The sequence below is a fragment of the Malurus melanocephalus genome, unplaced genomic scaffold (assembly GCF_030028575.1).
Source record: "Malurus melanocephalus ecotype Western Australia unplaced genomic scaffold, MMel_1.1 scaffold_325, whole genome shotgun sequence".
Taxonomy (NCBI): domain Eukaryota; kingdom Metazoa; phylum Chordata; class Aves; order Passeriformes; family Maluridae; genus Malurus; species Malurus melanocephalus.
Genome location: NW_026623557.1, coordinates 633515 through 661471, shown reverse-complemented (window position 1 = coordinate 661471; position 27957 = coordinate 633515). Strand labels below are relative to the sequence as shown.

At 37.5% G+C, this 27957-nt stretch overlaps 1 protein-coding gene across 2 annotated transcripts in view; it reads right to left on the bottom strand.

Annotated features, from left to right (window-relative positions):
* The window catches only part of KNTC1 (kinetochore associated 1), a 31106-nt gene that overhangs the window by 2441 nt on the left and 708 nt on the right, over positions 1 to 27957 (bottom strand). For both annotated transcript variants that reach the window (XM_057377779.1, XM_057377778.1), the window contains exons 2-61: positions 27513 to 27644; positions 27296 to 27416; positions 26801 to 26916; positions 26418 to 26490; positions 26158 to 26235; positions 25977 to 26011; positions 25648 to 25758; positions 24707 to 24800; positions 24499 to 24551; positions 24092 to 24204; positions 23794 to 23848; positions 23045 to 23143; positions 22629 to 22672; positions 22461 to 22526; positions 22294 to 22369; positions 21992 to 22117; positions 21809 to 21898; positions 21180 to 21245; positions 20784 to 20845; positions 20308 to 20419; positions 19530 to 19673; positions 19246 to 19302; positions 19062 to 19163; positions 18731 to 18847; positions 18119 to 18262; positions 17790 to 17888; positions 16965 to 17068; positions 16738 to 16843; positions 16243 to 16377; positions 15716 to 15835; positions 15333 to 15402; positions 15188 to 15255; positions 14531 to 14823; positions 14168 to 14340; positions 13889 to 13986; positions 12928 to 13069; positions 12403 to 12459; positions 11666 to 11829; positions 11086 to 11193; positions 10349 to 10477; positions 10112 to 10228; positions 9624 to 9733; positions 9211 to 9421; positions 8494 to 8583; positions 8132 to 8303; positions 7670 to 7728; positions 7313 to 7529; positions 6688 to 6761; positions 5571 to 5781; positions 5362 to 5471; positions 4937 to 4986; positions 4497 to 4575; positions 3822 to 3940; positions 3557 to 3692; positions 3211 to 3306; positions 2512 to 2568; positions 2115 to 2169; positions 1972 to 2035; positions 1294 to 1423; positions 407 to 496 (exon numbers count right to left, since the gene is read on the bottom strand). In XM_057377779.1, coding sequence (XP_057233762.1) covers positions 407 to 496; positions 1294 to 1423; positions 1972 to 2035; positions 2115 to 2169; positions 2512 to 2568; positions 3211 to 3306; positions 3557 to 3692; positions 3822 to 3940; positions 4497 to 4575; positions 4937 to 4986; positions 5362 to 5471; positions 5571 to 5781; positions 6688 to 6761; positions 7313 to 7529; positions 7670 to 7728; positions 8132 to 8303; positions 8494 to 8583; positions 9211 to 9421; positions 9624 to 9733; positions 10112 to 10228; positions 10349 to 10477; positions 11086 to 11193; positions 11666 to 11829; positions 12403 to 12459; positions 12928 to 13069; positions 13889 to 13986; positions 14168 to 14340; positions 14531 to 14823; positions 15188 to 15255; positions 15333 to 15402; positions 15716 to 15835; positions 16243 to 16377; positions 16738 to 16843; positions 16965 to 17068; positions 17790 to 17888; positions 18119 to 18262; positions 18731 to 18847; positions 19062 to 19163; positions 19246 to 19302; positions 19530 to 19673; positions 20308 to 20419; positions 20784 to 20845; positions 21180 to 21245; positions 21809 to 21898; positions 21992 to 22117; positions 22294 to 22369; positions 22461 to 22526; positions 22629 to 22672; positions 23045 to 23143; positions 23794 to 23848; positions 24092 to 24204; positions 24499 to 24551; positions 24707 to 24800; positions 25648 to 25758; positions 25977 to 26011; positions 26158 to 26235; positions 26418 to 26490; positions 26801 to 26916; positions 27296 to 27416; positions 27513 to 27638 — 6393 coding nt within the window. In that variant the 5' untranslated portion in view covers positions 27639 to 27644. The remainder of the gene's footprint in view (positions 1 to 406; positions 497 to 1293; positions 1424 to 1971; positions 2036 to 2114; positions 2170 to 2511; positions 2569 to 3210; positions 3307 to 3556; positions 3693 to 3821; positions 3941 to 4496; positions 4576 to 4936; positions 4987 to 5361; positions 5472 to 5570; positions 5782 to 6687; positions 6762 to 7312; positions 7530 to 7669; positions 7729 to 8131; positions 8304 to 8493; positions 8584 to 9210; positions 9422 to 9623; positions 9734 to 10111; positions 10229 to 10348; positions 10478 to 11085; positions 11194 to 11665; positions 11830 to 12402; positions 12460 to 12927; positions 13070 to 13888; positions 13987 to 14167; positions 14341 to 14530; positions 14824 to 15187; positions 15256 to 15332; positions 15403 to 15715; positions 15836 to 16242; positions 16378 to 16737; positions 16844 to 16964; positions 17069 to 17789; positions 17889 to 18118; positions 18263 to 18730; positions 18848 to 19061; positions 19164 to 19245; positions 19303 to 19529; positions 19674 to 20307; positions 20420 to 20783; positions 20846 to 21179; positions 21246 to 21808; positions 21899 to 21991; positions 22118 to 22293; positions 22370 to 22460; positions 22527 to 22628; positions 22673 to 23044; positions 23144 to 23793; positions 23849 to 24091; positions 24205 to 24498; positions 24552 to 24706; positions 24801 to 25647; positions 25759 to 25976; positions 26012 to 26157; positions 26236 to 26417; positions 26491 to 26800; positions 26917 to 27295; positions 27417 to 27512; positions 27645 to 27957) is intronic.

Here is a 27957-nt window from a genome sequence, read left to right as displayed (position 1 = left end):
GGGTTTTTTACCTTTTTTTTTTAATGTTGTGAAATGGCAGATTTTTATGAAAACTGATCCCATATTCAGAGAGGGAATGAGTTAAACTTRCCCACAGGGAGGCAGCTCAAGGCAAGGCAAAAGTGCAGTTTCATAAACCCTTTTAGCTTAAAATGCTTATTTAGAAAAACAAGGTGATTCTGCTGCATTAACAGGGGCAGCCCAGAACTCAGCACTGGCTATATACAAGAAGTTTTTCAGTTGCACATCATAACTAAAAATACATTTTACAAGTATTTTACATTTTTTGAGCATTATGTCAAGCAAGGCTGGACAAGATAAGGAGTGAAAAGAAGGTCCTGTGTATACTTATTTATCAAAAAAGCCTCCAAGTCAAAGGGAAATGAAGTAAATTTTATTTATTTACCTGGGAAGCAAATGCTACCAGTTCTCCAGTGTCCATGTATTCATCAATTTGTTGCAGCACAGTTTCTTTCTTACAGGTTGCTAACAAACCCTTGTGGAAATAAGTTACAAAACATTATTATCCCATGATTGATTAAAGTAGAAATAAATATTTGATTTAATCAGAAATATTTTGAAATTCTAAAAATTATCCAACCAGGATCTGTGTGGTTGAAGTGAAAAGTGTTGCTTTGAAGTCTCAAATGGTGTTTTGCTGTAGCTRTTACAGAATTTTTTGACTGATTGCCTGCAGGCTGAATGCCTTACACTTTAGCTGTGATTTGGGGAAGCCTTTCTGAGTGGAACTTTAATGACTGAAAGTTTAAGAATTTAAGGTGCCTTTAGTGGTCCCAGTTTACTTGTGACAAAGAGAGCCTAAAATGCCTCATCTGGGAGAACAAAGCAAAGCATGAATTAAAGGAAAGGAATGAAAAGAGAAAGGAAAATGTCAGGGTTCATGGATAGTGAGGACATGGCTTTAAGGCAAAAGGTTTATTTCAGAACTTGTGGTGCATATCAAACATTTTCCTTGGAATCAGGAGTTCTCAACACCTTTCCAAAGCAGGATTCAGTACTTTTCTTACAATCTGCTATGGCTTGGGTTTTTCTGGTTCTTTTTATGGGTGGGATGCCATAAAACATCCTTAAATTCTCTAAAGGCAAAGTCATATGACAAAGCTACTGGGGATGACTTGAATCACCAYGTGATTCCTTTTGGAAGCTTTAGTGGATGGGAAATGTTGACCATTTGTCAGCAGGGATGTGTTCATGTTAACTGGAATTCTGAGTTACCCCCTTGGAGAGCAGGATGGGCACAAAGACATTTCCCTTGACACAAAATTTATTTACCTGAATTTGCTGCTCTCGTTTCTCAGAGCGAGGAATGGCCAGGAGGCAGCCCAGGGCAAAAGCTGGCAGGTCCATCTGGGTGTATTGTTTGGCAATTCCAACAATATCCAGGTCAGCCAGGACAGGACACCTGCAGGAGAGCAGCAGGGGAGTTCTCAGCTCTGATTTGTTTCACTGGAGGGYTCAGAGCTGCCAGCAGAGCTGCCCTGAGCTTTGCAAGGCAGAGCAACACGTTCCTCCCTCACTTTGATTTCAGAAATGGCCAAGAAGTTGAAATTTCATGGAATCTAAATGCAGGAGGATTGTCTGGCTTGAAAAGACCCCAAATCACAACTCCAGTTTTTGTTTCTAAGCAGCCAGGGTTGTATTTTGAGGGGAATTGTTGGCCAGCTGCCCAGAGCAGAGCTTTGGTRCAGATGTGCCTGTACAGTAGGGGAGGATCCCTTTTCCCTTTCCAGACAATCTTTGAGGTCCCTCCCAACCCAAACTTATCTGATTTTCTGATTCACTTCTGGTTCAAGCCAGGCTCTGAGCTCTGGTGGTTCATCCRAGCAAGTCAGAGCATTGTGGTGAATAAAATAACAAACTACTGTTATTTTTCCATGGTAAAGGCATCAGTGCAAGCCTGGTTCAGGCACAGAATGTTCCAGAACAGTGAGGGCAGGGCTGTGAACTCACTTGAGCAGAATCACAAAGCACTCCCTGCACTCCTGCAGCTGCTTGGGGCTCGGTGGACACGAGGCTGGGAGAGAAACACAACAAGGGGTGGTAAATCTACAACCAAGTTACTCCAGGGGCAGGACAGGGAGTTCCAGCCCTACCTGTGAGGAAGGGGGACACAACCACACTGTGCCAGGCTCGGCTGAAACTCGGAATCTGTTGGCAACAAAATTTATTTTAAATAATAGCTAAAGCCACTTGTAACCAAGTGTGCTGTAAACACAGACACCCCGACCCACTGTACCCAAAATAAGCCTTTGTATATCCCTTTTTATTTATCCTGCATTAATTATTCCCTAACATTGCTTTCCTTATCTCAGTTCAAGATTTAGGCATTTTTTGACAAATGGCTAAATGWTTCTGTCCAATGTTTACTGACATATTGCACTGTTGTATAAAATARTAGTAATTCAAAGAGAATCTTTTCATGGCTGACACACAAACAGTCCAAATTCCTGTCAGGTGAAGAAAAAGATGAGAAGCCAGATATTTGCTTACCTCCCATAATGAAGGAATCCCAGTAATTGCAATCAAAACTCTTCTTAGGTACTGAATCTGAAAAAAAAAAAAAATTCAAGTACTTTGGTGTTTCTGAAGATTTGGCAATTATCTACAGAACTGCATTTAGCTGCAGGATTAACTTAAGAGCTCCTTAAGGTACCTGTGTTCCTTTGATACCTATGGAAATATACTTTGTAGTTTAATAAATTAATTATCAACCACATTGCCAGCTACATCTGTTACCTCCCCAGGCTGTAAATTACAGAATGTTTGACAGTCATAGACCATAAAGATTTGGAATGGCAACAATCAGGATTCCCATCATCACAAATACATTTCTGGGGTCATGTTTGGTGTATTTATACATGTACACATATATAAATACATGTATGCACAGTTTATACATATTTGCACACAAGAAGGTGCATTTTATGTTATGAAATTATAATATGAGAGAATTTTCAATTTATTACCACAGGATTTATTCTGAAAGCTTTTAAAAAAAATGAAAGTATAACAATTTAAGATCAAAATTCAATGTCAAAACACAAATTCCTCAAATCTTCMCAAGTTCAATATCTCAGAGCCCAAAGTAATCGTGGTTTAGTTTCTGTATCTATTCTGTTCAGAAATCACTGGATAAACCCAGCCTTTTTCTCACCTGGCTGCAGGAYTTTATCCTTAAAAATTCCTTACCATATTGAAGCCCAGGAGTTTCTGTAGAAGGCCATTCCAGAGCTGGGGATCATACACYTCATATTCTAAACTGAGCTCTGTCACCAGTCTCACAGCCTGAAGGAGAGCAAGGAAGTGCTGGGTTTTAACACAAATTCATGATCTTCAAACCTTTACACTTGCTTTCAAAATTATTTAACACATGGGAGGAACAAAACCATCTAAATGTGATATTTTCTCTTCTAATTGTAGGGAGGGTAAAGCTTTTATCTGTCATTTTCAGAGTACATTGAAGCAATATCTGCTTAGAAAAGGTGTAAATTCACACAGTGTGTAATGAAATTGATAAAGGGTTTAAAAATCCTACCCTGGGTTCGTGACTGTGGTTCTTCCACAGCCCTTTAATCATGCCTTCYTTAGGACTCTTGTGGAATGATTCATAAGTATATGGAATATTCAAGATCTCAAACTCTGCCAGATAAATGCAGCACTTTAGAAAATACCTGTGAAAATAAAGCAAGCAAGAGTTAGGTGATGATTCTATTTTAATTCACATATTCGAGCTCAGGATAACACTGAAACCATCCTTCTGGTGCTTTAATAACAAAAATATRTAAAAATAAACATCTTACTTGACTTTCTCAATGGGTTTCTTGAAGAGGGATTCCACAGTTTCAGTGTCTGCCAGGTAAAGCAAACACCTGAATGCTCTGGTCCTGTGAGCAAACGTCAGCTCCGTGTCCCCAAAGGGCTGAGGGTGGCAAACACAGGGCAAAGTCACAATTGTCACAACAATTGGCTGAACAACTAGAAAGGATAATCCCAGATGGGTAAAACTCTCTAGTTTTTTCTAGATTTAAGACTATCAGTGCAGGCAAGAAAAAGATATTTGAATATTTGGGGTCTATAACGTCACAAATGTAATAATTAAGTGTGGAAAAGTGGAGGTTAAGGTTCTGCTGAAACAATGTTATCACTCTGCTTTTAATTCCCCCCAAAGGGAGCCAAAGTCTTACAGGAGCTTAGGGAATTTTCTAGAAAATGTTTCATGAAGTTGTTTCATATAATATCAGCAATAAATTTAGAAAACTCAGATTTCAAGGGCCGCTCTTGACAGTTGAAAGCAAAATTCAATGAAAACCATGGTTTTAACCCAAAGGTTGGTGAAGGGGGAAAAGCACAGAGCTCATACAAATCACAAACCATCCAAAACACAAAAGCCATAGGTTGAAGCTCTTGCAGTTAAGCAGACAACATTTGATTTGAGTAAGAGGTAMAAAAGTTAAAATAAGAATTTAGCAACTCACAGATGTGTCAGATGTTACAACTGCAAAAAGCAATCTTGAGCTGTAATCCAAYGGGCGAGACTGAAGGAGGTAAATAACTCTGCAAAAATGGGGTTGTTTTTAATGCAAGTACAGCTACTGAAATACAACACATCARCAGTCATTGAAATGTAAATATTTCACTGTCAAAAAGAGATCAGGGGTAAGATATTCCAAGGATATAAAAAAGGAGGGGAAAACCTCCAAAAAGCTACTCATAAGCACTTATATCTGTAAGTTATTGTCAGTGGTGTTTCGTGGCATAAATAAATATTGGCTGATTCAAAAGTGATGTCACCAGAAAGTAAAAATAAGAAGGGTGAGMTCTGAATCACACACACTTTGAGGTTCCTTGAAAAAGCCATTTTTAACTGGAGAGTTAAAAATAATTCACCACTTTATAGGTAAGACAACACACATACCTTTGGAGTTCTTCATCCTCTTGTACATCTCCAAAGATTTCTTGGGTTTTCTGTAAAAAGAAAAAAACATTTAGAGGAGTTTTCCAAATTGTTTGGATAAATAGCTGGGTCATAACCCTGCTCAAAACCCTGTTATCAGTGTTTGATGGGGCTAATATATTTAGAATACTTTACACCTTCAGGCTGGCTGGACAGCACCAAAAGGAAKGTTTAAATCTCTATACAGAGAGAAGGGAAAACATTTCAAATCTTTCTCACCAGAGATGGGTGCAATTTAGAAAGGCATTAAAATCTTACACAGATTCATGAGTACTGAAGATAATTTGTGCAGAATAACTTTAGTTTTTTTTAACAAGTGAGGAAAAAAAATCCCCATATTTTATGTAACTGATAATTTTCCTTCAAACCTCAAAGTGATGATTTACCTCTGAGGATGGGGTGCTTGGACACAGCCATTTAGCCAGCAGTTTGTCACAGATTTTGTTCATGTCCAAGTCGTTTATCTCAGCTATCTCCTTAGCTGCTGCGTGGATATCTGCAACAAGAAATGGAGATGGTGGATTTCCAAACAGAATTATTTATCTTTGGGGATTTTGAAAGAGTTTCTCTTTGAGCCTGGATTATGGAAACTCACCTGGGTAATCTCTGCCAGCTGGATTTTGRAATCTCTGGTCTATGCTGTGGTGTTCATACAGCAAAACAATCAGATTTGCTGGTTTCCCAATGGACTTTGGGTGCTCCCCAGTGTTCAAGTTGTGTGTTACCAGCACATTTTCTGTTGCTGCTCGTTTATACTGCATGTGTAACTTCCTCTGGAGGACTTCTGCTTTCTCATGGGACTCATCCTTTAGCAAAACATTGCAGTTTTACAGGAAAAAAAGCCTCTTTTACTCAAAAGCACAAGAAAAATAATCTTTTTATAGATTAAGACAGTGATTGGACAGCAGGATCTGCCCTTCAGAGGTGTCTCCACACCTGTACCCACAGGTATTTTTGCTGCAGATAGGGAGGATTAACCACGTTGCTTTAGCTAGGAAAGGTATTTTGAAAAAAAAACTGCAAAGCTATGTTGTGAAAAAGCCAAATAAGATATGTACCAGAGGTAAAATTCAGGCATTTTGAGGTAAAACAGAGAAGAAAAAAATTAATGTTAAAACTYGTGGCTGCTCAAATTGCAGTTTAATTTTGGCACAATTCTATCTGATCATGTGAGTACAGAGAACTATTTTGTGGTTTTGTGCCTTAAGAAATCCATAGCAAGTTTGAAATTTATAATCAAAGCTGAGATTCTTATCCACTTTCCCTGTAAAAGGAAACCATTTAAAAACAAGCCTGAGAAWCAAGTCAAAGCAGATTTTCTTTATATATAACCCTGCAAACAYGTAAAGAATCTTGGAACTCACAGCAAAAATTAATAATGGTATTGATCAAAGCTGGAACAGATTCCACCTCACTCTCCTGCAGCAAGAAAAATGCACACAACAGGAGAAGGGAAGAGTAATTTGCTCCTTTTTTGTCCAAGCTCCAAGAGCACTAAACCTGATTTTTGCAGGGTGTGAACAGGAGAATRTGACAGGACAGAGAGGATTCTTCCATGGGGTCACTTCCCCCAAATTATTTCCTRTATCAGGGTTGGTTATGTAAAATTTACACACCACTGTCCAAAACAACAAAAATCAAAATAGTAACAGAGGTATTTAGTAATTTTTGTATAATAACTTCACAACAGTCTGGCAAGCAGTTTGCATTACCTGAGGTGTAGTACTCTTCAGCCACTTCTCAGCCAAATAGAGACAGAATTTCACAGCCTGGACATGGTCAGGACCTTTTAAAAGATTTTACAAAAGTAAGGAAAAGTAATAAATTTTTCATTAATTCTTCTGACAATACACACTATATCAATTTTGTGCTGATGAATTAAAAACAAACTTAGAAACTATTTAAAATATTGGGAAAACTCTTGTGTCTAAAGAGCAAAACGAATATATCTGTTTGGATTCAAATAGCAGAGAAGGTAAATCAAATTGGGCTGAAAGATTGGCTCGTAGAGGAAAATTTGTCTGAAGATGCAGAAACTTCCAGCAAGGCAACAGGGCCAGGATGGGGCTTGGAGCAACCTGGGATAGTGGAAGTGTCCAGGTTGGAATGAGATTGGTTTGGGCTGGAAAGGCCTTAAAGCCCTTCTGTGATTCTATAAAGAGAGGGGAGAAAAGGATTTGATTGTGATTCTGATACGAAAAGGCTGTTTTTGTAACCTGTTCCTCACAACTGGATGCAGGAGACAAATTAATTGTCATCCCCAAACTTTCCTGGCTGTTATTCAAGATCAGGGAACAAATATTTGCTCTGCTTGTCCCCATCCCATTTGTAACTCACCTATGGGGAATTCCTGGGCAATCTTGTGAGCCATGGCCACAGCCCACTCTGGATTGACTATAGACAGCAAATAGGACTGAACTGCCTGCACAGTTTTTATGGTTTCCTTGCTCACAATGGAGGTGCAGCCACGGCTTCTCATTTCAAATATTYTGGGTTTCAGCTTTTTTTCAAAGACATGTCGAACTGCAGACATGTGGAAGGTATCCAGGGAAACCTGGAAAAATGTTCAAGTAGATTGGGTTTGTCAGAGTTTCTACAGCAAGGCCAACATCATGCAAAAAAAAGATGAAAGCTTCTTTTTTTGGGGTGTGGAGGAATAATATTTAAATAAATTCCTTCAAGATGTGACTTTACCTTCATCAGTTTGGAAATCAACAGAAGTGTTGGGAAAGTTTCCTCACTGAGCTCTGCAGCTGAAAGGGARAAGAGAGTTGCCTGTGACAATGTCACAATCCACTTGCAGCCTCCTGTGTGAAATTAGGAACTTCCAGTTTATTGGTGSATGGGGACCTCCATTGGGAGAGAAAGGATATGAACCTCAATTATCCCCACTGGTCTGGGAAGAGGGACATGTGGATAAATTTTAGAGGTCTTAGGAAAGAATTTGAGGACAAATCTTGCATTGTGTTTATCATTTTAGCTCCTCTGGGCAGYAATTTGGGAGCACAAGTGCTTTCAGAATTATTTGGGATGAAAACAGCATTAGTAAAGAATTCCAGTTAATATACAACATATACTGCAGCACTTGGAAGGTCCCAGAGAGCAGAGAAAGGGAATTCTATATCTATAGATGGCCATAAAAAATCCTGAACTTACATATAATGTTCCAGAAACAGCGAGCAGTTCTGAAGAACAGCAGGTGGAAGGGCAGCCTGGTGTGAGCAGCTGGAGACARGGGAATCATCTGCTCCAGAACATATTGGTGCTCGAGGTCTACTGGTGGAGAAATTCTTGTGTAAGATTTCAGATGTTTGAGGAGGCTCAAAGCCTAGGGGGAAAAAAAAGAAAAGAAATAAGATGTCATAAATTGCAGAGAAATACTAGAAATCACTTTATTTATAAGGCTATTTCTAAGGGAAAGGTGTGTACATGGAATAATTAAAATAATTTCAACAGTGCTGAGTAGCTACATCAACAAATAGGCAAAGCAGAACAGAGATGCCATCAGCAAGACACACCTGGCTCAGCTGGATGCTGGTGTTCTTCTCATCAGCACTTTGTATCACCCTCAGGACAATTTCCAGGGTTTCATAGTCATAGGGATCCAGCTGTTCAAAATAATTATCTGTTTTATAAGATCTTATATGATTTGTCTTATAAAAACATATACATGAGTTAATTTTTCCCGATTTTAATACCAATTACTGTTTCTTCTGTGTTATGTCAATATAAGCATAGTGACATGACTCTCTAAAACAAAACCCTTCCTTAAGTCCTAAAAAAGTCATCAGGATTTTGCAGAAAGACCAAACAATCAGTGCTAAAAAGAAAAAAAATCCCAAAACTAAAGAAACACAGCCTCCAAAATATAAAACCAAACCCTAATCAACCAAAAATCATCCCCAACACACCATTTTTACTGTAAAACTTTTCCAGCGTATTTAGAAATTACTTTTTTTTTTAAATTATTTTCTGGTTGGTTGTTTTTAAGTGAAATGGGGATGAAACACTCCTATCTGTCTTTTAAGAAAATTAGATWTGTTGCTGTAATTATTTTTGTAGAGAAGCAGAAAACTGAAACTTTACATTTAGGTGTTTTAAGAAAATTTGGAAAAACTATAACTTTCTCAGTTTCTGTGGAATGATTAATCTGTCATCAAGTGACATGCAGCAGTACTAGATTCCAGGGATTTTGKTTTTTACGTTTTGTCTTTATTTTATAATTTTTTTTTTACCTTGTACAATATTCCACTGAGGCTAATGACCAGGTCTTTGGTGCTGCTGAGCAGTGGAATTATTTTTAGTGCTCTAACCAGTAAGGTGCAATGAGGTTGTCTCTCAGTGCTTTCTGCAGAGTCATCTTCAGCATCGTTTGTGTTGGTATTCTGGAGCAGAAGGGTTTCAATGCAAAGCTGCAGTGCAGCATCACTGTCCAGCATGAAAGTGCTAGGAAAGAAAAGAATGGGATTTTCTCTGTGACCTTTGGGGGTTATTTTCTGATGAATAAATTAATCCAAGGCTGGTGTGTATTGTGAATAGCATTTTTAAAAGAAAGTTGTTTATTATATTAATTAGGATTTATTTAAACCAAAGTAGATTTCAGTGGCCAGGGTTGTTATTGCAATAACAGATTTAACAGAATCAGTACCTGCAGTAATTCAAGATGAGAGCTGTGTCTACTTCTGGGTTTTGTACCAGCACTCTTATGAGTTCTTTCTTCCTTATTGGTGGTTGTCTAAACACAGTCTCGAACGAAATCTACAGAAAAAAACATATTCATCTTCTAAAAAGTCTTTTAGACAATACCAAGACTAATTCCTTGTACAATGAAGATTTTACTTCCTTTAGTTTTCATCCAGACTTTCAGAGCAGAAAAAGCAATGTATTTGTTGACCATCCCCTGTGCCAATTAATACMTAACAACTTCAATTTTATTTCGTATCCCCTCAATTATTGCATTTCCATTTCTGATGCTTCTTTATGCAGACAAGCAGAATGAAAAATCACAACCAAAACCCCAGCTTTGCTTAGATTTGAATGGGAAATCTGTCTACAAACCCACACACATCTCAGATTATACTGGTATTATTGATTAATTAATAAAACCCTGAAATAAGTGAATAAATTAAAACTTACACCAAATTTACCAAGCTGGATACCCCATTCTGCATCAATAGCCAGTTCCTGGAATTTTCTCTTTTCTTTTGTTTCACCATATCGGTCAGCAAGCTCTGCTCCCACCAGAGCTACTGCCTAGAAGGAAGGAGAAGGGAATATAAATCTAATAAATAATCTGAAAATTAGAAATCCTGAGATCTAAATCTCTTTAACATCCTCTATTTGCAGAAGAAACACAGGGCCTTAGGAATTTACCAAAGCTTTTCTGTAATTTTGCCATGAATTGTTGATGATATCCCACAGYTTATTGAACATCTCCTCCTTGGGTAAAATGGTGCAATATCCCAGGGCCAGGTTCTGATCRATGACACGAGAGTTGAACACCTGTGGTTTGGGGAAAAGAGTTAGAAACTTCAGGAATTTATTGAATTTATTCAATAGGTCTCTTTGTATCAAGTGTAACATAGGAAAAATATTTAGATATTTATTGGGCCTTTGAGTTAGGAGGGAAAAAAAGAACAAAAATGTATTTCAGGATTTAAAGTTTAAAATCTGAATATCCTGAAGCCAGTCTAAAAGTAACTTCCCTTAGTCTAGACTGCTTTAGAAGGTGGCAAATTGCRGGTTTTGCAGACAGCTTTTTAAAAACTCACCCCACCTAGAAAAATAACCAATCTAAAATAAATCCAGGATTTAAAATGGGTGGAGAATACCTRCAGATCATAAAGGTTAAAACTATAATTTGGGAGCCTAAAGGTGAAGGTCCCACTGTACAGAACCTTCCAAGCAGAGAAACTGGAGTAGGAACAAAAGAGCCACAAGGGGCTCAAAAAAATTTTGGAAAAGGCTGCTCAGGGAGGTGGTTGAGTCACCAWCACTGAAGGTGTTTTAAAGATGTGGAAGTGGATCTTGAGGGTGTTTTCCAACTAAAATGATGCCATGTGGTTGCCAGGTACAGAAAGTGTCACTCAGCCTTTCCAGAGGATTCTTACCTTGTGTAGCAAGTTCAGGACAGAGGTCCTGATTACTGAACTGCTCTTCACTTTCATAGCTGTGAGGAAGGCTTTGGTTTCAGTCAGTAGTAGATCACTATCATGTAGCTGTTATAAAAAAAAATCAGCACATAATTAAAAATAAATTCTAAACCTTCACCTTCTTGTCATTTACAGCATAGCAGGAGGTAATATGGTAATTGTATTTTCTGATTGGTTTAAGGCCTTATAAAGATTTCTTCTAKATAGAAAAAGGTTTTCTGTTTCTGAGTGCTTTTGAATTGAGGAATGTTTCTTGAATATTCTACTTGCAACTTTTCCCATACTGAACAATGGTAAAACAATATGAAAGAATCAATAATAATTAACACCAATTGTAGAATCTGCAGGAAGGGCAGGAATAAAAAGTTCAGTTTGAACACACTCTGCAAAGAGAGAGCACCATGAAAAATAGGGAAGAAACATCAGCTGCTTTCACAAATTGATTCAACATCTGGTCAAGTGGTGCTTATAAAAGACAGAAAGCTTTCCCATGCCTCCCAWATCCTTAGAGATCTGCTGTAAAATTTCAAGAGGTCACCTTTTCACTCAGGGCCCAATCCATGGCGTTTGAAATGCCGTGGTGGAGGCAGGATCCAAAGGCACAGACTGTGAGCTGCAGGGCCAGCTGGAACTGGCTGCTCTCCAGCAGGTTCTGCACTGCTGCAGAGACGTGGGATCCCACTGGCAGCAGGAAGTTATGTCCTGGAAAATAATTYAAAAACAAACCCAAAAAATAATTATGAAGCATAGTGCTCTTAGAATTCGTACCAGAGCAATTTCTCTTTTTCATCATTAAATTTATGACACAGGATCTGCCTTAGTTCCCTTTGAAACCTTAAATTCTCAGGGCTTTTAATGTAATACAGATTTCCATTTTAGTTCAACACCCATGAGTTTTTGACCAGAAGTTGTTTTCTTGGACAGGCTTTGATGAATCTTCAGTCACAATGGTAGAACTTCTGAAGTAGAATCCTGGTAGAACCCTAAAGTAGAGGCTTTGATGTGTTCAAAAACCACACTGTGGAATGGTAGCAATTGCCACCCAAACTGGTAAATTCCATGCTGAACCAAACCACACCCTAAAAYATGGTTTTAAGTGSAAYRTTTAGGCCCTATGAAAACCCCTATRCTTGTGCAGGTGAATTTAACTCTGTTTTCCAGGGRTTTGTTTACATTTTCCTTGTGGTGGATGTGCCCTTGTGTYCCTGCCTGTGGCAGGGGTTGGAATTTGGGTGATTTTAAAGGTCCTTTCCCACCCAACCATGTGTGTGATACCTTCCATAAAGGTTCGGTGTGTCAGGTTTCTGCACTCCAAGGGATACAGCTTATCCTCTGAAAGACAGAAAATGCACATCAGCAGCRTGCCAGGGACTCAGCAACACCAGAAGTCTGAGAGAACCCTAAAAATACCACAGGGAACAGGACATAAAATAGAGACACGTGAACTCCRAGAGCCATTTGCTGCTATTTTTAACTGTGCCTGCTCAGAGTTTATTTTCTAGGAGGGAATATCTTTCAGACTCACAAAGGAATYCAACAGTTTTCAGTAATTACTTTGTATATAAATCTCTTGGATGAGACAGTCAACATTAAATTCTTCATCTGGGAAAACAAGAACCAAACCCAAAATCAYCTTTCCCTTTTATACCCTCTGACAGGTATTTCTACCATGAGTTTGTCTAACTGAGATTTCTGCAGTGATAATTTCCATACACAAGCTGAATTATTTACATTTTTAGATAAGAATCAGTGAGAAACACAGATTTTTTGTTGTCTCAATGTTCAGGAAAGCAGGCTTACCACAAACAGGCAGAACAGCAGAAGTAAGTTCATATGCAACTGGAAGAGATGCCTGAGGATCAAGGACTATCCCATCTTCTTTAAAGAAATTATCGTAAGTCCACTCTTCATAAGGATCTTTATCTCCTCCAGAAGGTGTTGTCTAAGTAAGAACATTGTCAAAAGTACACAYAATAAAAGGCAGGGTTAGTTAGTCCATTAACAAACCAAAAGATTTGTTTTGAAATACAGGAATAGAACATGATGTTCTGTTTGAAAATAGTATTTTTGTTAAATGGCCAGTAGCAAGAAATACATTTCCTACCTAGGGTGGCCACATTTGTCTTTCGTGTTGCAGTTGTTSAGTTGTACCCCCAAAATGTACCCTTATTTAATTTAATGGAGGCTTTCATAAACATTCTCGGCCAAACATTATAAACAAACATTWTCCAAATGGACCATTTTCTAGCAAAATAACATTCTGTGCATAAACAAGCCCAGCCACTTTGCTCTACTCCACTCCAGCTGTAAAAGCCCATTTATTTCAAGTAGCCTAAAGCACTGCTTGACCTAAACAGAAAACAAAGATGCTATTCAAGAACTTGATCATCYTAAAGTTTTACAGAACTCTTGGGAAAGCTTTCATATAATACATTCATTTAAAAATCAAACCCTCACTGCCATACTTTCAAGTCAGCTCTCTGCCAGCCCTGGCAGAAAGCTGTTTGATAAAATCACTGTTTTCAGTAGGATTTATTATACTGAAATGTAAGTGGAGAATGCTACTYGTGCTTGTCCTACAGCTGCACTGCTTTTAGGACTCAAATCAGTTTATTCTTTAAAGCTGAAGTACACACAAATTCTAGGAAATTTGTATTTGTAGAGCTCTGTGGATTTTTTTCTTGTTGTTGGCTTTTTGATTAATTGGCACTAAAGAAATGAGAGRGGAAATAATACATAACATAAACAGCACAGAAAATACCTCTGCTGTAAATTCATAGCTGTCCATTTGGCACTGCCCATGAATTTCCTTGGCAAGTGAAGTATATTTACACAGCTCCAGACAATCCAGCACTAAATCTGTGAAAATATCAAGATCATTAGCATGAATGGAAGGTTGGTAAGTCCTATGAAAAGGAAACAATTCTGCAGCACTGATTTTCACAGATGCAGAGCTAGAAATTCCCTTTGTTTTCAGGTTTATTGAACACTGGAAAGCTGAACTCCAACATGAACACAGGGAAATGGAGACAGTCATTACCTGGACTACACAGCGTGGCTGCTTGGCCAGCCAGCTCATGGATCACTGCTGGAAGATCCATCCCAGTTGGAGGGATCATTGGAACATCCCCTCCCAACATATGACAAAGCCTTTGACACACTGAAAACAGCAGCTTCCCTGTATTTTCATTCCAGCTGTTTTCATAGAACTCCCTATTAAGAAAGAAAGAAATGTTTAAAACCCTATAGTTCTTAGGGTTTTTACTTGAGGCCACACATTCTGTTCTAACTAAAACAAAAAGGCCTTTACTTGTCTCTACATCTACTTAATTCTGCAAATTGGCAGAAATAGTTCAGAAAAGCCTGCTAAAAGKGATGATCTTGAAAGGCTCTGCAGTTTTACCTGCATATATTTACAGCAACCTCCACTTTTCCATCATCCAGTGCTCTCAAGGCCAGTTTTTCTGCCAGTTCATGCTCTGAGACTTGCAGGAGCAAAGCCAGTCTGTACAATCTTGATTCAGTGGGAGGGYTCTTGGATTTGCCACCTTCTGAATTACAATTCGTTGCTTGCACATTTCTAGACTTGGATGCAGATCTGACACTTTCGTAAGCRCTTATGTGATCTTCAAGAAGCTCAGACAACACTGAAGGGTTCCTGTATTTTTTATCTGACAGAAAGATACCAAAATATTCCTGCAACAACAAAAAAGTTATAGACTTGYATCCATGTAGCTTCCTTTAAATTATCTTTTCTTTTTAGCCTACTGTCCTGAGCTTTTAATAAATTTTTACAGCATTCTATGAAATCTTTGAAATATTAGCAATTAAAACTTTAGTGAGAATATCTAATTTTTGGTTTAAATAGACACCTGAGTTCTAATTAGGAACTTCCCCAGCTACTATTTAAATTGCTAGATTAGCCTTAGAATCAATTTGAAGTCAATGATAAAAACAATCTTTGTACRTATGTTGAATTAATTTTTATTATGATCCATGTGATAAGAACAATTGGAATAACTACAGTAAATCAAAAGGGATTTAAAACAAAAATACTCACCTGCAGGGGAGCAAGTGTTTCAAACATCTTAAGGTTTTCTTCACATTCACATTTCTTCACAGGATTGTCTGTTGGATGAGGAAAACAATTACTTTCTGATTCCAGTTAYAGAAGCAAGATCTAAGATGTTGAAGTTGCACCTTACCTTTTTGAATGCTGAACAGGAATTTAAGGACTTCCACGAGTGTCTTAGTCATAAACATTTCTGGTTTCTGCTGCAGGAAAGGAAGAGGTTTGTATTTTTTTTTGTTAAAATGTTGCCAGGAACAGACTTGGGTTTCAGCTCTTAAAGTGCAATGCAATGTTCCACAGACTTCTAAAGCAACAATTACTGAGTTGGTACAACCAGATAAAAAGCAAAGGAGCAGAATGTTATTTTAAATATTAATCCTTTATAGAAACAGTAAATATTTCATAGATGTAATACGTGTTTACTCCACAGCCTGTTAGCTCTCAGAGGAAATATCCCAGTTCTCTCTTTTCAGAATTTGTTGTGTGCACACTTTATGCTGTGAAAAGGCTCAGTACCTCTTTAGGATCATCTTCTTCATGCTGTAACATCTGCCTTCCTGCCAGAGTCAATCTCTCTGCTGCTTCCTCAGCTTTAGCAAGAGGCAGAGATTTTAACAAAGCCAGAGATTCCTCTCCCTGAAGGGAGAAAAAGAAACAAATAGAATTAAAACAGAAATAATAAAAAGGAAAGGGCATTTACTTCTGGAAGAGCTGAGTTACGTGTACATTCTTGCTCTGGTGCAATGGTTGCATAATGGCAAAGAGGGAAAGCAAAAACAACACATGAAAATATGTAGAGACTTCAATTCAAAGCTTGTCTTGTATTGTATAACTTTTATCTTATTCTGCCACAAATGAAGGATAAAACTCTGACAGAGGGCTCAATGTTAAGCATAGGCAGTTAGGTGTAGAATTAATATTKTTAATTAAAATATGTAAGCTGCTTCTAGGATTTCAGGAAGCAGTACARCTTGCCCCTGTTTTGTCAGTAGGCCTCAGTGTCTAAATTCCAAGATCAACTGACATGAAGTTGATTTTCTTACTCTTTCTTTGTCAATCAGGTTCATCATCCTCAGGAAATAGACTTCTCCAGTGGGCAGCATGTATGCTTCCACAATTTTCAAGGCATCCTCCAAGCAAGTAGGAGTATCTTGYTTAAGAATGCATCTCACAAGCCTCTGTAAGAAGAAAACAGAAAMTGACTTCAGTTTGTTGATGTACAGGATAATAGAAGAATTAATTTATACACACTGYTTCACCAATGGAATTGCTCAGCTTGTTCCAAGCAAGTTACCTGGAAGCTTGAAACTTTTATATAGAGAAATGCTGCCTGAAGAATAACTGGGAGAAAACAGGGCTTGAGGAAAGAATTAGCCTGGGAACTCTGAAAATTYCTCTGGCTCCTCAGGATATCAAGGAACCTCTCCAGAAATGCTCATATTTTCTGATAATGAAGGGAAGATGTTGAAAAACCCAAAAAAATCACCAAGTACTGTTCACTGTGATCTTTGGAGAAATCTGAAGTCCTGATCACTTACCATTATCATCTGCTTGTCTTTTAAAAGATTGSTATCTCTTATCCCAAAGGCTCTCAAAAGCTTCTTCATCTCCATCAGTCGGTAACTCTCCTGCAGTAACTTCACTCTGGGGATAAATTCAACCATCATTCATTACCTAGCTACCTCCAGCTATGTGATTTCATCATCACCCTGGATCAGACACACAGCATTTCCCCAGGCAGGGGTGGACTGTGGATGTTTCTTACTTGACATGGCTCATTTCCAGGTGCTGTTTGACCAGCTGCTCAACTGCTGCACTCCACGGCACCACAGCTCCCTGCATGATCTGCAGAACTGCATCAAATTTCAGCTGCAACAGGAACAAAACAAGGACTTCAAAATTCCAATTCTATCCTTGAAGAACACACAGGAGAYGACTAAAGAAGAATAAGAAGAGAACATACTATTTTCTCCTCATACCACTCAAAAATTATGTTTTGGCCTGGACTGATGTTGTAGCAGGTTGACCTTGGCTGAGTGCAGGTACCCACTAAGCTGCTCTATCACTCCCCTTCCCAATGGGACAGGAGAGAGAATAACATGGAGAGCAACCAGAGAGTGAGATAAAGTAGTTTTATTGCAGGGAAAGGGAAGAAATGAGTGTCTGTGTGTGCATAAGCTAAAGAAAACGTCTCTACTTCCCATCAGCAAGCAATGGCAGGAAACTCCTGGAAAGGGCAATGGTTCCTCTGGGAGGCAAATATTGAAGAGTCATAAATACCCCCCTTCCTCCTCTCTCCCTTAGCTTTTATATCTGAGCTGATRTCATAYRGTRTGGAATATCCCTGTGGTTGRTTTGGGTCAGTTGGTCTGGTTGTGTCCCCCCCAGGATTTCTCCWATTCCCATCTCCTTGATGGGGGAAGGAATGTCAGAAGGACATTCAGCAGTAGCCAAAATGTTGGTCTGATATCAGCACCCTTCTGGTTACCAATGCAAAACACAGCACTGGGAGGGCTGTGAGCTTTACCTCAGTCAGACCCAACACATCTGTGTTTGGAGTCATTTGATGCCTTTTGTAAAATGTACTTACATCTGTGTCAGAGATGCAGCCAATGACAGCTATTGCCTTGGCTTCCCAGGCAGTTTCAAACACTGAGCTAGATCGTGTCCGACAGCGTTCTAGCAAATCCTGTAGTTTGATAAAGATGGTTAGAATGTTAGAAATCAGGAAAGTAGGAGTAGCTTATGAGATTGCTTCATAACTGAAATAGTAACTATCATGAAGTTCATTGACAGGAATAAGCTAATCAAAAAGCTAGGCCTAAAATTCAGTTGTAAATTCAAATGTTAATCAGACTAGTTTTCTGYTTACTGATATTTCAATAGCTTTCTTCCAAAGGAAAAAAAAAGTATGAATACCTTTACATACTGTAGGAGAAGCTCATCTTTTTGTAGCTTATGTTCACACAGGTAGGGTTTTATAAACTTCTCCAAAATTGATGGGACAAGCTCTGGTGCCAAAATTTTATCAAGCATGCGAAACACAATCGTGGTTGCATTTTCCTGGGCAGCAAGTGGAGAAAGGCCATGTTAGAACATCACAAATGTTAGTGCAAGGCCATTTACATTTMTAATACATCCTCCACCATCCAGAGGCCACTGAAAAGAACTGAATGAGTTCAAGAGCAAAAYCCCTCTTTAGCTCAAATAAACCCCTTCATTTATGAAGCTCTTCTTGTTCAGTTGTACTTCCAATTTTCTKTTGCTAATGCTTGTTCTGCAATAGATTATCTGAAATAACCTGTAAACCATGGAGGTTATTAACAAGATAATATCACAGTTCTATTGTTATATTTATAACCAGAGCTGAAAGAAAAATTTTAACACAATTTATCAAATAGTCTTAGCTTATTAATGTACATTTAACCAACCGTTCATCAGGATTCCTCTTTTGTCTGACTTTAAGTCACATGCTCTAAGATTCTTCTCCTTTTCAGAACAAACCATTTTTTCAAGTRTTTGCAGAGTTACCTTTTCAAAACCAGAGAGTGCCAGCCTGCAGTTGTATTTTCTGTACAGATTTATCAATTCTTGTAAATCATTTACCAGCTTCTTTAACCTCTGTATCTCTTCACAGTCACCACACCGCTGAAACAGTGTTGAGAAGTGAAATGTTAGGAGACAAATCCAAATTAAGAGGCTGTCATCAACATTTTTTAAATCTTTAAACATGAGAAAATTGGAACTTGGTTCTTTCCTTTTATGGGATTAAGCCAATCTTCACCAAAACCAACAATGATACTAGAACAGAGCATCTGAAGTCTCATAGTAGTTAATTCTTGTTATTTGTTACATTCCTTACCAAAGGAGTCCAATTGCCAAAAGCTGTCACTCCCAGTTCACCTTGATTTTTACTGGTAAAAAAGATCTCTGCCACTTGGAGTCCATTTTCAGGCCAGTTTGCCTGTCCAAAAKAATTGCTATTAGCAAACTATATGAGACATCTAGAAATACAAGATATGTAAAGTTTCTGCAGTGTGACTTACCTTGTCAGTTAATTCAAGGTTTCGAGCAGCTTGCTCTAGCCATTTTGCTAATATTTTCTGAAAAAAATACAATTAGAAGTAGAGTTATGCTGTCTATCATAGCAAAATTTGCCATTAGAAACATCTTTTTTAAGAAATAATTGAAAATATAAATGCTAGGGAAAAGAATCCCTTTCAAAGACAGAGGAACAAGGTCCTGACAGGCAAAAAGAAAAGTTTGTAGGTCTGACTGTAAAATCACCTTAGTCTGAGAGAATTACAATTTACTTTTAAGTCAGTCTCACCTGTCCATCTGGCACAACTCTTCTTGAGAAAGGGATCACAAAATTTTTAAGCCACACACACAGTTCTTTCAAAGAAGCAGTGAAATTGATTGCATTGAGCAAATCCTTCAGCATTTTCTCATCAAAGCTGCTTTCAAAATCAGCCTAAAATATTAAACCAGAACAATTACAGATCCATGGAGTCGATGTTTATCTGATASTCTGTAAAGCTGTTTCACTAAAAGGAAGAGCCAGGAAATTTCAGAGAGAAAATCTCAGTAGTCATAGAWGGAAATTAAATAGCTCTGTTTAGTAAAACTAGAGCTTGGTCTTCTTAAAAAAAGACCTAATTGATGTGATTTCTTTACAAATCACACTCTTCTATTAGTTTCAGACTTGTTCAATAGTATCTTGAATGCATCATTCAGAGTAAGGAACCTGAGTAATTATTTTTAAAGGTTTTTAAGGTAGGTAGCAAACTACCACTTAAAAATCATAAGAGCTGTGCTTGCACGAAAGTGAATGGAAGATTACAAGTACTGCAGAATAAATCAAATTKTCATGACTCAGAAATATGAATTCTGACATCAGAAATACCAGTTTATTCCTAAATCAATAAGAAGTTCAGCCTCCTAAGGATCCAGGTGAGCAGGCAATGACTGTTACAATAAATGAGATCCTGCCATCGACCTTTGCTTGGCTGAGGAGCTGTTTTGTAAMAGCCCCTTTGAAATAAGGCTGGAAAATTGAAGAGATTTAAGCCCCTCCATAAAAACCAGAGATGTCTGTGCCACCTCACCTGATGCCTAAGCCAGAGGTACTGGGCACAAGGCAAATTTCCTTCTTCCAGCTGAAAAACAATGATCTTGAACATGTCCTCGTTATTCAGGAATTCTATCCAAGCAATACCACTGAAAGTGAGAGGGAGAAGCTCTGTTAAATGTCATTATCAAAGGAATTCRGGGGATAACTTTAAACCTTTTCTACCCAGTGCTGTACCTTGTAAGGAAAAACAGCAGTGTTACATTGTGATACTTTTTGTTAAATATGTGATTTTATATAAGTGCATGTGCAACAGATAATTTATATTTTCAATAAATAGGAGAGTCAACCTCTCTGCATTCTCCCTTCTCCATCGTATGGGATTGGAAACTTTAGGCAAAGAAGGAAGAGCTTGMAGTTTAATAAATTCATAATAAAAAACTAAGATACTTTCAGTGGTACAGGCTTAACAATCACAATTAAATTTACATTAATTCTTAAACACAAACAAACCTGAATTTCTCTAGTCCAAAAGCTTCATAGAATGTTGTGAGCCTTGCCTGAGCTCTCAATACCTGAATGCAGATGAGATTTAGGGTTAATATCTGGCTGAACATATTGTTACATTACATTATTAGAACACTGATTCTCCTTGAACAGGACTAAACTAGAAACAAAACTAAATACCTAAAAGTATTTTTCGAAAAGTTCTGCCTTCAATTTATGGARCATCTGTAATTCACTCCATGACTGAAGGAATGGATTATTTCTGAATCTGTCATTACTGTGGTTCTCCTTCATATTAYAGAATATAATTTTGTTTTAAACAGTTCAGCAGTAATGCAGTTTGTAAAACACTACATTACAATTGCTTATATGATACTGTAGATGCAAGAAATTTGTCCTCACCTCAGCTATGGATACTGGAGCCCCATCAGATGGTGGAACAATGCTTCTAGAATCTTTCTTCAAGATCTGAAAAAAGAACATGAAAGGGTTTGGCTGACAACTCAGAACATGTCAGACAAGACTATGAGTGCAATAAAGACCTGAGCAAAGAGTCAGTGCTTCTGTAAACTGGGATTTTACAGTGTTAGATTGGATCTAACCTGATCCAGTCTAACCTGGCTGGATTTCTGCATGGGTGGAGGATCAGACAGATAATGGGTATCTCTCTGGTTGTTTGATAAGGCAGGAAAGACTAAAATAATGAAAACAAAAAAGGTGACCTACTTTGAGCTTTAGTTTGAAAATTAATATTTTAAAGGTACTTTAAAAAGCTGCTTCTCAAAACTAAACCCTGCCTTCTGATGYAAAAATGAAACTRTAAGCTCTTTATTGCCCTTGAGCARTATCAAAAAYGAGGCTGGAACAAGACTTGCTGCTTCTTGATGTTTGGTTACGTGTTATTGGATTTATAACACCTTAACTTTTGCCTTTCTGGATGACTGTAACTGKTTTTCTCCTGTCTCAAGTTGTACAGAAGAATGGAATAGAAATTGTAGAGTAGAAGAAATTGAAACAATGAAACCACTTACTCTGACTTTAGCATAATTCAGCATTTCCCAAGCGGTTTCATACAGCGGCCATGGAGCATTTAGRCAGTAATTCACAACAAACTGGTTGTCCTGTTTGCATAAGGAAACAAYTGAAATGAATTCCAAGATCCTTTATAATTTGAATTGCTTTAGTAGAGRAATAGAGTTGAAATAAAAACAAACCTGAATTTTTTGCAAATTTGCTTTGGCTTCATTGACAAGATCCAGCAAGGATTCCTGGCCATAACTCCCAACAGAAGCTGAAGCCAGTTTCTCTAAAATAGTGTTTGCTTTTACTTTGTATACAAGCTGTTTAAAAAAAAATAAAAGTATAGTGAGTTGTTTTATAAGGTAACATYCCACTATCTTGGTAATATTTGTAATATTTTTAATATTTTCTATTGGACTACAGGGTAAGAACCTTACTCATAATATCAGTTATCCTGATTAATCTCAAATGTGTTTATCAGGAATGAGCAAGTTACCTCAACATCCAGTCCAAACTGAAGAGCAAAACTCTCTGCTTCAGTGAATTTGTGTTTGTGCAGTAAACGACTTAGTCTGGGGATGAAATAAAATAAACTACTTCAATATAAGTCCAAACCAGATAATGAAAAAATAGAATACAATGGTATTTCACAGAAACCAGTACCTATTTTCTGGTAAGGCTTCAGTTAAACTTCTCATCACAACTATAGAAATGGGGTCTTCAGCAGGCCTGAGGGTGAGAGGGAACTATGTGAGTTTATCAACTCTGTGTGCAAGAAAACTGCCATTTTTATCCAAAAATTATCTAGTTACAAACAAAATATTATCTTACATCTGATGCTTGTCATGAATTCCTTCCAAGAAGTATATTGTATCCTGCAGTGTGCAATAACAGAAACCATTAGTGAAATGAAACAAATTCCAAATAAATTCAGAGCAYTTTTCTGTGCTAAGAGTACTTAAAGCTTCACTCAGTTTTCAGCTGTAACAGCAGCAGGAACAACTGGCAGTGCTGTTAAATAGCGCAAGAGAYCTCAGACTAAATTTAAACTGTTCAGTTTGGTTTCAATTAGGATATTTTTCTCTGTCCTTTGGGGACATCACTTAATCTTTGTATAGATCCTGCATAGTTTCAAGCAGAAATCGGTTCTAACCTAACAAGAATAACACAGTACCCTCTTTAAGATTTATACATATTAAGATAACTATATTTCTTCAAAGAACARAAAGAAAACAATCTAAACCTACTGTGCAAATCCCACTTTGAACAAGGGAAGAAACAAGAGACACTTCCAGGGAATAGAGCTGTTGCATAGTGGGCAATGCAAAAACCATTAGACTTCTCATCTACAAAAAAAAAGAAAAGAAAAGGGAAAAAACAAACAAAGAAGTCAGAATAACTTTTTTCTCTTATACTGGTGAGAGAGTGATATTTGCAGAATAATTTCTGAATTTTTATGGCATTAGAGGAGCTGTAGGATATTTTATGGAATGCAGACCTCCAGTTTGAGAAAGGTTATTGAATCTTTAAATGTTGAGACCCTTCTTTCTCTAGGCCTCTTATGTATCATTTGACAGGTTTAATTTAATGTTAAAAATTGTATAATATTCATCCTGGTATTTTATTTCAGTAAGCTGCACTGAGTGTACCTGGGGGAAGTTGCTGAAGGCATCTGCTCTAAAGAAATCTGTGAAGGGGTGTAAGACAATAAATTTTGCTGCTCTTCCTTGTCTGCCTGYCTTAAAATACCAAACAAACCCCAAACCATCCATAAAAACCCCAACCAGTGTGACACTTGTCCTGGTCACCACAAGAATCCCAAGAGCCCTCACTTGCTATACCCTAAAATGTAAATGGTCACATTTCAGTTTGGACTTTAGGTTCCTCAGAATTCTGTGTGCCCCAAATATTTTGCCAGCTCCTTCCCTCTCCCCCTTTTTTCATATGAGCAATTGCATAATAATTAAAGAACAGAACACACATAAGGAGATGATACCTGTTTGTTATCTGGCATTGTCATGACAATCAGTTTAACATTGGCAAGTCCTTGCCTAATGAATGAGAAAGAAATAAAAGAAAGCAAAATTTTGCTCTATGAATCTTAGGTTAAAGCTGTGAAATATTTTTGCATCTGAGTTTTAGAAAATTTTGTGTTCTATGAAAACACATACATTTAAAAATCCTTGTAGATTTTAATGTATAGCTRTATTGGTTTTAGCATTTTCTCACACTTTAGAACAGTAGATATCCTTTTTTTTYACTTCTCAGGGCTGGTGCTGTAACATTTTACTTACTGCATGACTTGAGAAGAATCTGACTCGGTAGTGAGAAGAAACTCTTCAATATGTATTAAAGGCCAATCCCAAATTAGAGTAAGAGAATAAATATCCCATGTGCTTAAGATATTCTAGATTTAAACAAAAAAATCAGATATTATTTCATATTTTCTTATTAGAAGACATTTTTTTATTGCAGAAATATTTTATTACCAATTATTTCACAAACATTTCACCAAACATTTCACAGCTCAAATAATGAATAGAAATAGTTTAAAAAAACCCAACACAGGAAGACCAAGATGCTTTATAAATACAAGCATCTTTATTTTGCAGAAACATTACTCTAAACCTTACAAAGTATGTTTATAAGCTGGTTCAAGAACATTGTAAAGTGAAGATTAAACACAAATCATCACACATACCTCCGTATCCAAAACAAACAGCTGATTATCAAGGACTTGAAGTTTTGCAGCACCTAAAAAATATTAGTATTTATATAAATTATTTTTTTTTCTTGAGATTCTGTTCAGTACACGTGCATTTATTAAAAACAAATAACTGAAATTTGATACATTCTGCAATTAAATATGAAATCTACACTTGTCTACAAAAAKATAAAACCTTCTTTACCTTGGATCAGACTTGAATCAGCAAAACTTCGAGCAGACACCAGGGCATTGGTGGGATCCACCTCCCATTTGGAGAGCACATAATCACCTTTCCCCTATGAGGAAAGGCAAATTAATATGGGGTTAGACAGGAGATATTTGACCATTGACATGTCTGCTTCTACAATTGATCTTTAACTTTGAAAGCTGCAAAAAGAAATGAAACTTTATTCCTCTATTGATGCTCAGAAAAATACATTGATTTCTTTATTTTTAATTTAACTTTTCTCCTTTCAAGACTGGCCTTTGTTTCAGTGATTGTTACTGTCAGCAGTTTTTGGCTCTTTGAAAAAGAGCRTTTCAAAATATCCCCTTTCCATTCTCCTAGAACATAAAAGCTGAATGAAATTACCCTGGGCCTACTGAGGAAAATCACACTGAATTCAACAGGCTTCAAAAAATKAACTCAGGGAACTTGTTTCTATCCAAAGTAACATTTCAAAGCATGTCTACACTTTAATTTTTTTATTATTTCCTGTACTTAAATCAAGCTTGAAAGCTTTGTTGAGTTAGACCTTGTTATTTTAACAGGCCTTTGTTGAAGGAAGATTCTTGCCAACTTTAATTTTGCCTGTGAGCTCAAGGATAGCACATATAAACAATCCAGCCTGTACAGACCAAGAGATTTACTAAGCTCAAACAACCAGGGTGAAAATATTTTCCCCTCATCCATCATAACAAAGTAGTTTTGRAAATGCCAAAAGTTATTTCCTCATGAGAAAAACTACTGACAGGCTGCACAAGTGATAACCTTTAAATTTGAAGTGAAGGAAATGAAAGGCAAAAAATTTTTAATGCTGATCAGATCCTTTTTCTAACAGCTGGAGATAAATCCTCTGGCAGATCAAAAAATGCTATCACTGATMACATAAAAATTGATCTGATCACATTCACAGTGCTTACCCCAATTATCAAATGGATTTTGTTCACTGAGCTGCTGATCACAAAATCCTGACAGCCCAGGCTGTGATGATCTCCCGTSGCAATGAAAGTTGTTTTTATCTGTCCTTGTAACTTGTGGGGTGGGAGAGGAAGGGAATGTCACCAAGTAGGGAAGAAAAAGAGATGTTAGACAAACAGTGGATAAAAATCTCTGCTTATTTCTAAACATGCAGAACAAATAACAGTCACAGCTAAGAGGTGGTGGTGAAGAGTCAATGGAATGTACAGAGCAAAGTTTGGTTACAAACTCTGCATTTTTAACACATTACCAGTTTGCAGGTGTTTCTTACTTGCTTTGCTGCAGTCATATCCATCTTCTCAATTGCTAAATATCAGGGGAAAAAAAATCAGTGTTAAATAAACTTTTTCAAAACTTAAAAAAGGCACTAAACATCATATAGGGAAATTTTTTAACACAAGTCTYCTTGTTCCAATGAAATCCCAAGGGGTCTGTACTGTAGCTTATCTTACCTTCCTGTGTTTTAGCAAGTGGGACACACATAATGCAGAAGCATCCATTTCTTGTGAGAATGAACATGTGATAAACACCTAAAAAAACCCAACACAAATATTTCAAACTTAAGTATTCAAGAGCAGGTAAAGAGAAGACTTCTTTTCTTTATGCTTTCCTGTATGATTTATTTTGTAATCTGTTTCTCTGAGAGATTAAAGGGGAACAAAATCACAAAAATTCAGACAAGGAGGGAGAAAAAAAATTATCCAATTCTTACCTGCATCTGCGTTATCTTTTACAATGAAGAGATTTAAGTAAGTCTTTTCACTTGAAGATTGTTCAACCAAAACCTAAAATAGAAACAGCATAAACACTATTATTCTGTATTTAAATTTTTAAAAACTGAAATATTGATCATCAGTTCAAACTTTAAACTTTTTTCTTTCATGAAGAAAAAGTTTATGCATGCCATTCCTAAATATATTTTCCTTATTCTCTATTCACAGGAATAGAAGTGTCCCTTTTATCTCTTTGGTTGGAATAAGTACACAAAACACAAGGGTGTTTATACTTTGGTATTTGGAGGAAAGATTGAAAAAACTTCAAGAAAGTCTGAAAACAAAATATTCTCAGCAAAATTAAATAGAAAAGTTACTGTACCTTCGTTAGCAAAGTTTGTTTTGATGGAATGTGGATRAGATGCAAACTGCCACTTCTTTCACCAACCACAAGAAATTGTTTTTCTTGACACATRCCCACTACATCCACGTTAGTATCTGAAAAGTTCCACGGCAAAAAGCCAAATATTAAGATTTGCTTTTTATGAGTAAATATTCACACAAGAATTGGATAATACAGTGTCCCAGATTTCTTCAAAATTAATTATTCTGACTAAATGAAGTATGGGATGGGATTTACAGGGAGTGGTTTTGGTATCCAYTATTCCCACTTCAGTGAAAAGTTAGGAAGGATTCTAAATAAATTGTACTGAAATAGTTAATTCTGCTCAGAAGCCAAAATCACTTTTTATTCTTTAGGAACTTGTTACAATACTTCCTTTTACAGGCYAGTCAGACTCTTGCTATGTTTTCCTACACAAACCTACGCATTTTAAAATTCCAGTTTTCACTGGAAATTCCAAAGGGATGAACTCACCAAACTGAATGTGCATCAGAAGAGACAGCCCAGTGCTGTCCAGAAGTGCCACAGATCTGTCCACAACAACAACGCTGCCATCCCTGGAGCTGCGTGCATGGAGCTGAGGGTTCACAGAGACCTGGGAAGTAAAACGTTCAGAATGCTTCAGAAAACATCACAAAGAATCCCAGGAAATTATTAAGAGAGATAAAAGCACAGCTTTGATGGGTTGTACCTTTTCTGAAGATGTGATCTGCAGCAGTGTATCCACCTGGTACAAGGCGGTGCCACACTCCTGTCCCAAACCCACAGGGAGCTGCCCGCTGTCCTCGTTGAGCAGGAGCTCGATGTCATTCCACATCTTTGCCTGGGATAAACATTTCAGGAACATGTTGTAGAGCAGACAGCTCTAACAAGTTACATGGCCACAGACAAGGTTTTGGTTTTATTACTGTCTGGGGATGCTGTGCCAGGAGGAAGGGCTGAAGAAGCTTCATAAGRTGTTTAGAACCAAGGGAGGAGTGTGGATGCAGGCCCGGCTGAGGGCAGCTTGGGGAGAACAGGTTTTGCCAACTAAATTCGCCGTCAGAAACCTCCCCACCACGATGTGAACCCCCCGTGCTCACAGGGACCCCCATCCCCTGTCCTTAGGGAGCCACTGCCCCTCACCGCGGTGACAT